This window comes from Protomyctophum parallelum, assembly GCF_964188405.1.
Source record: "Protomyctophum parallelum genome assembly, chromosome: 6".
Lineage (NCBI taxonomy): Eukaryota > Metazoa > Chordata > Actinopteri > Myctophiformes > Myctophidae > Protomyctophum > Protomyctophum parallelum.
Genome location: NC_139701.1, coordinates 11,309,171 through 11,320,981, shown reverse-complemented (window position 1 = coordinate 11,320,981; position 11,811 = coordinate 11,309,171). Strand labels below are relative to the sequence as shown.

The 11,811-nt window shown below is 41.6% G+C and overlaps 1 protein-coding gene across 3 annotated transcripts; it reads left to right on the top strand.

Moving 5' to 3' along the window:
- uhmk1 (U2AF homology motif (UHM) kinase 1) lies at nt 1-8,851 on the top strand. 3 transcript variants are annotated; one of them, XR_014569414.1, is made up of 10 exons: nt 1-850; nt 1,178-1,322; nt 1,545-1,731; nt 1,831-2,028; nt 2,316-2,410; nt 2,655-2,731; nt 2,974-3,072; nt 3,242-3,330; nt 3,826-6,871; nt 6,902-8,851. XR_014569414.1 is itself a non-coding variant. In XM_083767790.1 (9 exons), the coding sequence occupies exons 1-9, from the start codon at nt 493-495 to the stop codon at nt 3,970-3,972; spliced, it is 1,356 nt and encodes a 451-aa protein (XP_083623916.1). In that variant the 5' UTR covers nt 1-492; the 3' UTR covers nt 3,973-8,851. The 3 variants fall into 3 exon arrangements, 2 of the variants coding, with proteins under 2 accessions (XP_083623916.1, XP_083623915.1); XM_083767790.1 differs by having other exon boundaries at nt 3,013-3,072; nt 3,826-8,851; XM_083767789.1 differs by having other exon boundaries at nt 3,826-8,851.
- The last annotated feature ends 2,960 nt before the right edge of the window (nt 8,852-11,811 follow it).

Below are 11,811 nucleotides of genomic sequence, written 5' to 3'. Positions count from 1 at the left end.
TAAAACATCAACAAGCAGCAAATGCCCAATGCCTCACTCAGCAAATGGGCAAAAAAAACTTTAGTTGTCATTGAAGCCGACGAAATACACGTTATTAATTTAGCCGATATAGGTCGCTTTGCAATTGCTTACGCTTAATGCAATGTTATGGGGCGAGGAAGATTCACATTCACACACCGTTAAAATGGTCTGTTGTTGTATGCTGCTCCAACTCTGTGGCTAGTTTAGCCACTCCAAAGGAACTAGCTAACTTTTGGGCCAGCTGATTTTGTGAAAGTCATTCAAATAGGGGGGCTTCAACAAGCAAACCATAATCTTATAATAATAATAATAATGCACCGTAGTTTTAGTCAAGTGCTGGTAGTGTGGTTGCAGCGTTAACTGGCTGCTGCTGCTGTTGTCGACGCGTCGGTCGGTGTGGTTGCAATGCTCCTGCAGCAGCTGCTGGAACCTGTCAACTAGCTGCGGCTCCATCGCTTCTCTTCTCTCTAAATGGCCCACTGCAGCTCCTCTGACCCGACAACAACAACAACAACACGTCCACAACCACAACATAACACCGCCATGATGGCAGCAGAGGCGGGGGCCCCAGCTGGCCCTGCCGCGGTACTAGACGCGGTGGTGGACCAGAGCATGAAGCCGGTCCTGTTCGAGATATTCGGCGAGATCTGGAACGTCCAGTCGCGCCTCGGCCAGGGAGTTTCGGCCTCCGTGTACCGGGTGAGCTCCGGCAGAGCCACCACCACCACCGCCGCCGTCAAGGAGTTCACCGCCGACACTCAGGGAGGAGATTACGGGTATCACAAGGAGAGGTCCGTGCTGGAAGACATCCAGGGGCACAAGAACATAGGTAATCCTATAGATCACATTTCCTTTACTGTGTGTTTAAAAAATATATATATATATATTTTTAACTCTGTTAACAAATTAATACATTTAGGATTTGAGTATCCCTAGGATGCCATTCACTGTTGCTGACCAATCACGATCCAATTCTACTGAATTTGGAACCCGTCCATCATAATGAAAATATGGCCACACTTTTATTGTGTGACGATTGAAAATTCTGCCATGACATGCCATAGTTTAAACAGAAAGTCAAGTTTATAGTTTATACTATAGTAATCGTAATATATAGTTTTCCATTGTTTAATTTATCTTTCTTTTTTTTTGCCAGTGACACTGTATGGTGTGTTCACCAACCACAGCGGTGTCGGTGCGTCGACACGCTGTCTGCTGCTGGAACTGTTGGATGTCAGTGTGTCAGAGCTGTTGGTGAGAGGTATTGCTCTGGCAGCCAGTAGTGACACCCAGGGTGGCAGGTAGGACATTGTTTCTTATATGGACTTAGTTACGATGATGGGTCACAAAATCAGTACAGTATGTAGAACAGCAGGAACAATATTATATTACTAAAACGTCACAATTTTACATATCGTGTTAATTGTTTAGATAACGGTTTAAGAAACGGCTCCTTTCACACCGTTTCACAAATTGCACATCAGGACACCACTTTTCAGTTCAAATGTCCGTAATCCATGCAGGGCCACTCAAGGCCACTCCATGTGGATGGTGCAGCACTGTGCCAGGGATGTCCTGGAAGCTCTGGCCTTCCTCCACAGGGAAGGTTATGTCCACGCCGACCTGAAACCACGCAACGTCCTCTGGAGCGCTGACGACGAATGTTTCAAGCTCATCGACTTTGGCCTCAGTTTCAAAGAGGGAAACCAGGTGTGTCTTCTTGACTTGGACTGCGTTCGTGTGTCCGGTGTGGGGGAAGTGTCAATGAAATCAAAATCAAATCAATATTAATCAATCAATCTCCCCCAGGACGTGAAGTACATCCAGACAGACGGGTACCGGGCGCCAGAGGCTGAGCTCCAGAACAGCTTAGCCCAGGCTGGAGTGGAGATGGAAGCGGACTCGGGCGGCACTGTAGCCATAGACCTGTGGAGCCTTGGCATCATCCTACTGGAGATGTACTCAGGAATCAAACTCAAGGAGACTGTCCGCTCCAAGGAGTGGAAGGTAATGCTAAAGCCTATAGATCATGGGCGGATATAGATTGATAGATGCATTGTTTTTGAGGGGCGCTCCTATAGCCCCTCCTATGCACAGGTTTGTGTGTAGATGTGTTTGTAGCATGGAATGTGATGATTTGATGGGCTGATGTATGATAAGAGGCTAAGAGCGCACCTCACTTCACACAAGTGTGATTTTTAATATGCACTGTCTGGTGCAAAATGCTAATTGCCAAATTTCTATGTGGAAGTAAACTGAAAAAGAAGACAATCCTATGCTTTGTGCTTCTTTAGGACAACAGTGCTGCCATAGTAGACCATATCTTTGCCAGTAACAGTCTGGTGTGCCCTGCCATCCCTGTATATCACCTCAGAGACCTTATCAAAAGGTAACGACAACACACACAACACAGCACGAATAAAAAAATACTGACAATGACTAGAGGTGGCTTTAGATGCATGATATACCATAGCCCTCAAAGAAAGATCTTTGGTATTTAAGATACCTGTAATGATGCTCTTCTTTCCAGTTGTTATGCTACTTTATATATATTTACCATAAATGTACTGCCTCTTAGTTGCACAGTTGATTTACTACATCTACATCTTTGTGTTTGTATATTCATTCTGCAGCATGCTTCACAATGACCCCAAGCACAGATGTTCAGCTGAAACTGCCCTCCAGAGCCCACTCTTCAGCATTCCCTTCGGTATGCGTAGGACATATCAAGCACTACATAAAGAACGGGCACACAAACACACTAAGGGCCGATTCATACTCCTATTTTAGAGCCGAATAAAAGTCGGTTCGGCTCTGTAGAGCCTACAATGTGACGTCATTTGAGGTTCGAAATCATTTCGCCACTACAGCGCCGAAACAGCGGTAAAATAGGAGTATGAATCGGCCCTAATGCTCCACTCACCTGAATGCATGTTTTGTCTTTGCTCTCAGCCCCTCACATTGAGGACCTGGTTCTATTGCCCTCTCCAGTCCTGCGTCTGCTCAACCTGATTGATGACAGCCACTTGCACAATGAAGAGGAGTATGAAGGTAGCACCTTTACAAAAATGTTGTGTCCAAGTGTCTTAAAAAAAAAAAACATGACAAAATTCTGAAACCACCAAAAAGCCAATCTGGACAGACTTACCGGAGTGTTCTGAAATTATTGATAAAACTTATTTACTGTCTTTGTTAACGGCCAATGTCTTGTTTTCCTCAGACATACTTGAAGACATGAAAGAGGAGTGCGAGAAGTATGGTTCAGTGGTTTCTCTACTCATCCCTAAGGAGAATCCAGGAAAAGGACAGGTTAGACCCCTAGTCCCCTACAGAATCACAATCATTTGTATTTGTCATATCACAGGTTTACTGGTGTAAAACAATGCGTTGAATTAGTTTTTGAACAATACAAGAAAGATAACAAATAAAAAAAGAGAGAGGGGGAACAAGGGGTAAAAAATAAGAATAAAACAAGAAAACAATTGGTATCTATTTTACATAGCATATGCATCCATACAGTACCGTATACATGAGGTTGATGAGCATAGCCACTGGTATATATACAGTACTGTTCATGATGTAGACATTTAGGTGCAACTGTTGTCTTTTCCAAGTGTAAATGAATGCTGACATGCGGTATGTTACCTTACCACTTTCACATAATGAACACTGGAAAATGTCCATGCAATCACGGACAAAGACTGCTTTTGTTGTACCTACATATATTTCCTGTCTGTCTCTCACCATCACCTGTGTCTCATTCAATAATTACATTTGCTTATGTGTTACCTGTGTTTCCATCAGGTGTTTGTGGAGTACGCCACCTCCAGTGACTCCAAAGAGGCTCAGAGGCTACTGACGGGCCGTACCTTCGATGGAAAGTTTGTGGTGGCTACCTTTTATCCCCTTAGTGCTTATAAGAGGGGCTACTTATACCAGACTGTGCAGTGAGGTACCCCACCCAAAACGTTTGATTTATACTTGTGTGCGTTGATGAACACAAGTTTTTTTATTTTTCTGGAGAGACAGTAATCCAATTATTCTGAATCACGAGTTAATTGCAGAAGTGGGGGGGGGGGGGGGGGGGTAACCGTCCTGTGTGCTGTTCAACAGATAAGAATGATTCATGCAGAGTATAAATCAAACTTGGTGAGGAACGCAGACAAACAGTTCAGGTATCTAGTGTTGTTGCTATTGTACCATTACACATCCATTTGATAATTTCCTGACCTGTATCCATTATGTGGAACTAATCTAAGTCACATCCGAGTAAATTAGTTTAGTTTAGCTATTTATGCAATGAATTCTGGGATGTGATCTGCACATCTACGACTTCTACGTAGTATGTGTGTACACAATACACAATCAGCTGTGACCCCCTTTGATGAGAACATGCAGTGAGCGTTGTAAATATTGCAGCAGCACATTGTTTTAGGACCCCTCAATCGTGATTTATGAGCTGAAGTGACATCGACTGTGCATGCCATTGCCATTTCAATTGTAGCACATTCAAACCTGATCTTTATCAGCCATGTGCAGACATGGCACACAGTACGGTGTTTTTGATAAAATGCTAAGAATCACTGACTGAACAAAAAAAAATGGTCTGCATTTCTCCAAGTATTCACTTGATCTGTCTTAAAGATACAGTATCTTAAACAGTCTATACCTTTCCATCAGTCACTGTCATTTCATTTCTTAGGTCACTGTACTGAGGCAAAACGTAAAGATGTGCTCTCTCCCAGCTTGTATTAAGCTACTGTAAATATACATCATAATAATGTAGCCACTGTAAAGGTATTCTTTACATGCCCGTGGTACTATTGATCCATTCTAACAATGGATCAATTGAGTCCAATCACTTAAAAAGTCTTGGTGCACATAGAGAACAGACGCATGCCTGATCACTGGACAAGGTGTCCAGTTCATTTGAACAGTACAACGTGAAACAAAGGTTGTGCTGCAACTGTCATTGTAAAAGTTGGACAACAGATGAGAGATAAAGATATTTTCTCATCTCTTGACACCATCCTCCTGCCATTTGACGTGTGGAAATATATAACGGCCTGTACCAGTTGGATGTTGTTTCCTAACATAAGTGACAAGAATGTGAGGATTTCTTTGAGCACAAGTCAGATGTGATACCCTGCAGAAATGAACAAGATTATATTACTGCACCTTATGTCTTATCTTATAATGTTGATGGTTAACACTATTTATACCGTCAAGGATGTTTAACAATGCACATGATCAGAAATAATGGAAATGTCATGAATCCAGCAAGACTGTCAAACACAGTAAGATCATTTGTCTTTAGTTAAAATATAAGAATAGGTTGATACATCTGATCCTACATGAGATAATGAGTCACTAAGTAGTGAATATATCTAGATTATTTTATCTAAGGTTTTATCGTCTTGCTTAACTCCATCTAGTGGTACCATTTGATAGCATTTGTAGCACCAGTTACAGCACTGCTGTCCCATGCTAAAGGCCAGATGGAATTTGCACAAGTTCCCCCGAGACTCACAAGCTAGCTAAAATAACCAAAATGTTGCTACAGCAGCAAAGTTGTGCTGCTCTTGTGTGCATAATTATATTATGTAACCCAATCCTCCTGTGGATGGAAGCCTTAGAAAAGCCCTGTGATAAGCAAAGCATTGTTTTTTTTCTTAAGAAGAGAGTAGCGTATAATGCAATGGGATTTCTACATATCAAGCTGTAGAAATTGTGAAAGTTAGTGATCCCATCTTGTGTAGAGCACAATTTACAGTGCTCGAGTCCCATCCTGTCAAATTGGGTTAGACGTTTTGTATGACCAAGGAGATTGAATGTCTGTTATATGGATCCTGCCAGAGTGCCAGTGTTGTTCAGCAACAGCTGGGTGTAGTAATGGCCTATTATATTCATACTCGTGTTCGGGTGAGCATGTGAGTCGCGTCTCACTGCAGTGTGACGTCGTGTAGTTTCTGGTGGTCACCTACAACTGGCATATGATTAGAACAGGCCTCAAGTCTCTGTTCAAAACCCAATGTTGAAAAAAGTTACAATGTCATACCCTCCAAAGTACAACAAATGTTATTTTATGTAGCAAATCCGTCTGGCTGTCGCCCACTGTTAAAAACGTACTGTAAGGGTAGAATCATAATTTGTTCCAAATTAGACTCCACCTGACTATAGCACTTTTTTGCCTATCCATCTGTGGTACACTACATACATAGGTAAAAATACACCAATTTCTTTATTAAAAAAAAAACATTTATATATTGTATTGCCTGCAGTGCGTTCCACCCATATTTATAGCAGATTGGTGTGAAAGCTAGGTTGGCCAGCCATGATCAGATCTGAAACAGATCTTATAGTTGCAGGGTGCTGTTATAATAATATCTTTTGCAGTATGTAAGTCAGACATTTTGTGTTTGTGGAGAGAAAGAAAAGGAAAAACGGATACCAAGGCATTTAAAGTTTGGCATAGTAGTATGCTACGGAATATGTGTTTCACATAGAGCTAGATACAGCTTGGCATCATAGCATCTCTAAATGAACACAAAGGTTCAGGGTATTTATTTAGTTTTCTGTGGCAATGCTGATCGTGCAGCTCCACATCACATCTCAGTTAATGCTAACCTGGAAGGGCAAAAGCAAATGGGTTAGCATTTTCTTGGCCATAGTTAGAACATGTGTCTTCATTGGCTTATATTGTGCTACGGAGAGAAGTTAGGACTTGTGCATTTAAGTTTAAGAACACAAGTTGGGGGAGAAATTAACTTCATTCATTGCTACTTTGCTAGTGTATGAGCTTTTTTCCCATTGTCTGTTGTGGTGTTTTGATAATGCATGACCAGTCTATGTGTGGATGTTATGCTATTGATCAGCCTAGTGTGATTTGCAAGTGTTTGTACGTTGTCGTGAACTGGAGGATGTTGCATGCACTGGGATATATTTTATATATTTTTTTACAGTACAGCCATGCTGTTTGTGACGTCACTGAATATGATCTGAATTCTGAAAGGCAAACGTAATGTATGCACAGCACTCTTGGTCATGAGAGGCTTGGCAGTGTCTTGAGAAGACTTTTGTTTGCATATTTTCACCAGCACAGATATATTAAGCTTTGAAATAGAATTCTTCCTTGTACCCATTCGTAGTCTTCCACTTTTGAACTGAGCTTGTCTTCCACAGCTCTATCCTACCTGATACCAGCTGAAACACTGATGAGGTTGCACAGGGACAAACCGTTAAAAGGATCCCTGGCTAATAAGACAAATATGCCCTAAAACATTATACAGATAGATGGATAGATACTTTATTGATCCCCAAGGGGAAATTCAGGTTATCCCAAAGCTCGTACAGGCATGTTAGTTAAAAAACACATCACAAAAGCAGGGGGACACATGTTAAAGACTAAGCGGGAATAAACATGAAAGGCATTAAAAAGCATTTAAAAGGTGACAGTGGGGATGATTAAAAATCCTTAGTTATTGCACTCAGGCCCATAAATAACTAAAATCTAGAAAAACTCAGTCCAGTTCATAGACCTAGCGGCTGGCCTTCGAATTGAAGAGCCCAATAGCTGTTGGTACAAAAGTTCTCTTGAACCGGTTTGTGTTGCACGGCACTGAACGGAACAGATCCCTGCGGTTGCTTTTCCGGCCCACAAGGATACTGTGGAGCGGATGGCTCACATTGTCCATTATGGCCTGCATCTTGGTGTTGGTGCACCGCTCAACAACAGACTCCAGTGAGTCCGGCCTCTCCCCCAGTACTGAGCCGGCTCTCTTCACCAGCTTGTTCAGCCTCTTAGCGTCCTTGTCCATCACGCTGCCTCCCCAGCACACTGCAGCATAAAAAAGGACACTTGCCACTGCCGACTGGTACTTGCCCTCTACAACTAAATTAAAAACATAAAAACACTTTAAATATTTGATTTCTTTCATAAATCGAGATTCTTTCACTCAATAGGGACTGCTCCTGTCAGAAGTTGATGACTATGGCCCTATGGAGCCCTATGGAATGCATATGCTAATAAATAAACACCTCAATACTTCCTAAGGATAATATGAGCATCAAAGCAATATTTTAAATACTTTTTATTAGCACGTGCATTCCATAGGGCTGGTGCACACATGGACATATGGCATCATCAATTTCACTTAATTAAATCAAAATAAAATAAACTGCCTCAAAAGGGATGGGGTGTGAAGCTCAACTGTCCAAAGCTAACTTAAATGTCCAAAAAGAAATCCAAAATGGAACCCAGTCAGTGCTGTGTAGTGGTAAGTCTCCTCTTACCACCCTTTACACTGTTACGCAAAGTCCGTCCTTGATCGAAATCCAAACTCCAGGAATGGGAAGAAGGTCTCTTAATCCAAAGGTAGAATCCAATATTAAGGGAAATAATCCAACATGGCTATATGGCAAGACTTGGGAAATCTTCCTCTTACTTCCTCAGTAGACTGTCTGTCTCTCTGCACCTCCACTCTGGACTGCCAGAGTCAATCTCTCCAGGTGGCTCAAACAATGTGATTGCCCCTCACTCCATCAGCCAAGTGAGCTGTGGGCGTGGCTTCCCAATCACTGCCTGTTGCCATAGCAACACATGTATCTAACTGGTTTATCATGGCATATAGTCCAGCAGATAACTAGAAAAAACTCATAGCGTAGCAGATTGGTGGAAAATACATGAAAATAGTGCATAGCAAACAGAAAATGCATATAAACAATGTGACTGGGCACAGATGTTACAAGACGACCTCCGCTCTGACGTCCTCAGTGAAAGTTTTCATGCTCTTCAACTTGAGTGTGATGTGGTGCTGAGCACTCCACCTAGGGCATTTATTTTCTGGTCGATTAAGAGTTGAAAAATGTTCAACATTTCGGTAAAACGCAGCGCTCATCAATGTCACTTTTAACAAGGTATTGTATTTGTACTCGGGACTCGCCATCACATCTGTACTCGCCAAGATGTTTCCTTGTCCACAACATTTCATGAACCTACATAGATGGGCAATGATTATACTTTGAATGATTGCAGTTCATTGTACCTCCACGGGGGGGGGAGGGAGGGGGGGGGGTGATTTGATTTGCACAAGGGGAGGAAGTTGCATTAGAATGCTAATGGAGGGAATCAATCTGTTCTGTGTATTACGATCAGGTCTCTGCAATTTGGCACTGGCCACGTCCTTGACAGTAGCTGCTTGGTTTGGTGCTTTAGTGGTTGGAGGTGAACGCAGGTTGGCAGCGATTTTCAAGTGCTAGCTCTTGACACATGACAAGTGCAAGAAGTGTTACATCAGATCTTCAACATGTTCTCAGAATATGATGCGTGTTAAACATTGGATATTTTCAGCATGACCTCCAAGTCATGCTGTGATGACTATTACTCACCTTTCTGCAACCGGCAATGACCTCCTTATATTTGTCTCTTTAAGACTTCAGAGAAAGACCTCTCCAAGTTACTCAGTTCGAATTGCACTTCTCCCTCAAGGCCTCCCTGAGGCTTGTTTCCATCTTCTGGCCGTCTCTCTCTTGTGTAGCTGGTAGAATGAGGCAAGATTGACAGAGATAAACAATGAATAAAGATGGGGGATAGTACACGTTCACAGAACCCTGCCATCAAATACAAATTCGGTTTCAATAACTTATAACCGCATGAGTTTTCCTGATGTCATAAACTGTCAGAATCAGCTTTTGTTGCGTTCGTTTATGTGCTAAAAGAGCTATTTCCCCGCTACAATGGAAGTCAATGGACCCTATTTCTTATTTTTTTAATTGCTAATAAACAACACAACAGAGCGAAATAACTCATGGAATGTAATAGTTTGCCCATAATAAGGTAAGAAAACAACCCAAACCTCTAAAAAAGTGGTCTTGCCCTTTAAGCGTGCTGTAATAACTGACAGGAATAAGAACACACCTTGGGGTGAAGATAATCACTAGTCTGCTACCAACCACAGTCTACTGTGATACATGTTTCAGTTCTTGGAACATTCTGGGGGTAAATGCGAGTGGGTAAAGTGGGTGATACCCAGTGGACAGAGAAGACAGGGGGTTCTTGGGCATGCTTTCCCGGTAGAAAATGGTGTAAGTCAGATGTTCGCTTTATATGCTCATTTGTAGTTACTTTTACGTATGTATGGACAAGACGCTCTTCCACTGTCTATACTATTGATTTGACCTGTCAGTTCAAGTATCGAACCCATATGACTAGTATACCATCAGATATGACTCTGTGACCTATTTTGAATTGGATAATTTGAGGAGTTTGCAAATTGCAATCGCTGTGTAGACTGTGTGTGTGTGTGTGTGTGTGTGTGTGTGTGTGTGTGTGTGTGTGTGTGTGTGTGGGGGGCGCGTGTGCGTCCACTGAAGCACTGTTTGCCTGCACTGAGCAATCTTAAAGTACAAAGATTTTGTGAGACTAAAATAGATACTGATGACTGTAATAATTAGGGATGCACCGTGTATCGGCCACATACGTACGGCCGATATTTGCCATTATCGGCAAATAAAACTGACATTAACCGATAGCAGATATATATTTTCCTTTTGCAAGATAATTATGTGATCATTTATGTGCTAGAGCAGCAGTTCCCAAACCTTTTTGGCCATGCACCCCCTGTTACCTCCCGACCTAGCTGACGCACCCCCCACATGGAAATATAAATTGCATAAGCTATATAGAAATATTATATTTCCTTTTTATCCACATATATGAATCTGAATATGGCATAATATATGCAGCATAGGCTATATTCTGCATTACCTGCCATATATTGGCATAATATGTTAATAATATATATTTAAAATGAAACCATAGCGCCACCATTAGACTTTTCATATTGCGTTCCCCCTAGAAGGCGCTTGCACACCAAAAGGGGTGCACGCACCACAGTTTGGGAACCACTGTGCTAGAGAAACAAACTGATGTTTGCCACGAATGCTGCCAAGTTATTTGTCTCCTGCAATCGGCTTTCCAGAACAGACAAACCTTCAAGATGGCATAAGACGATAGCATAAGTCCACCTGTCTTCTTTGAACCCTTTGAGCTGATTCTGCCAAGCCTGTTCCCTTGACGGCTTAACCAAGCTGTAGATTCTGAAACATTTATTTATTTTATCGAAGATGTATTTGTTTCCCTGGCACAAAAGGGGAGATACAAACAACAAAAACTACTGTAAATAAACATCAGTATCAGCTGAATTGTTATTTTAAACATCGGTATCTGCTTTTCCATATCGGTGCATCCCTAGTAAGAATCCATTCCTTTTAACAAAAGCACACGTCAGTACAAAACAATTCTCTAAGCACACACAATGGAATCTTTAATGTATAAAAGTTTCTCAGCAAGGGAACGGGAAGTTAAATCTGACCTTTTTGACCAGGACGGCAAAACAACTGATGTAATATCTTTGGGCGTCTGGCTGGCCACTTCTTTAAGAGTGTGACTGAGTTTGTCAACAACCCAACTCAAACCTGATGAAGAACTTTTGTTCAAACTTGAAAACGAGGTCCAACGTAAACCTGACAAACTGTAATATATCTTTAAACGATATTGTCACATTATGCAACATCAACAAAACTCAAACCTTATTTAAACCCTGTTTTAAGTAATCAATTCAACCTGACATGCTGCTGCAGTCTTTTCTTGGCTTGAGAATGAAATGTCAAACTCAGCGTCTGGTGTCTGAGATGAATTTACAATAAGCATATTTGATGGATTAATTTGTGAATCTATCAAAAACTGTATATATATTCTAGTTTTATTGCATTCAAAATTGCTCAATAAAA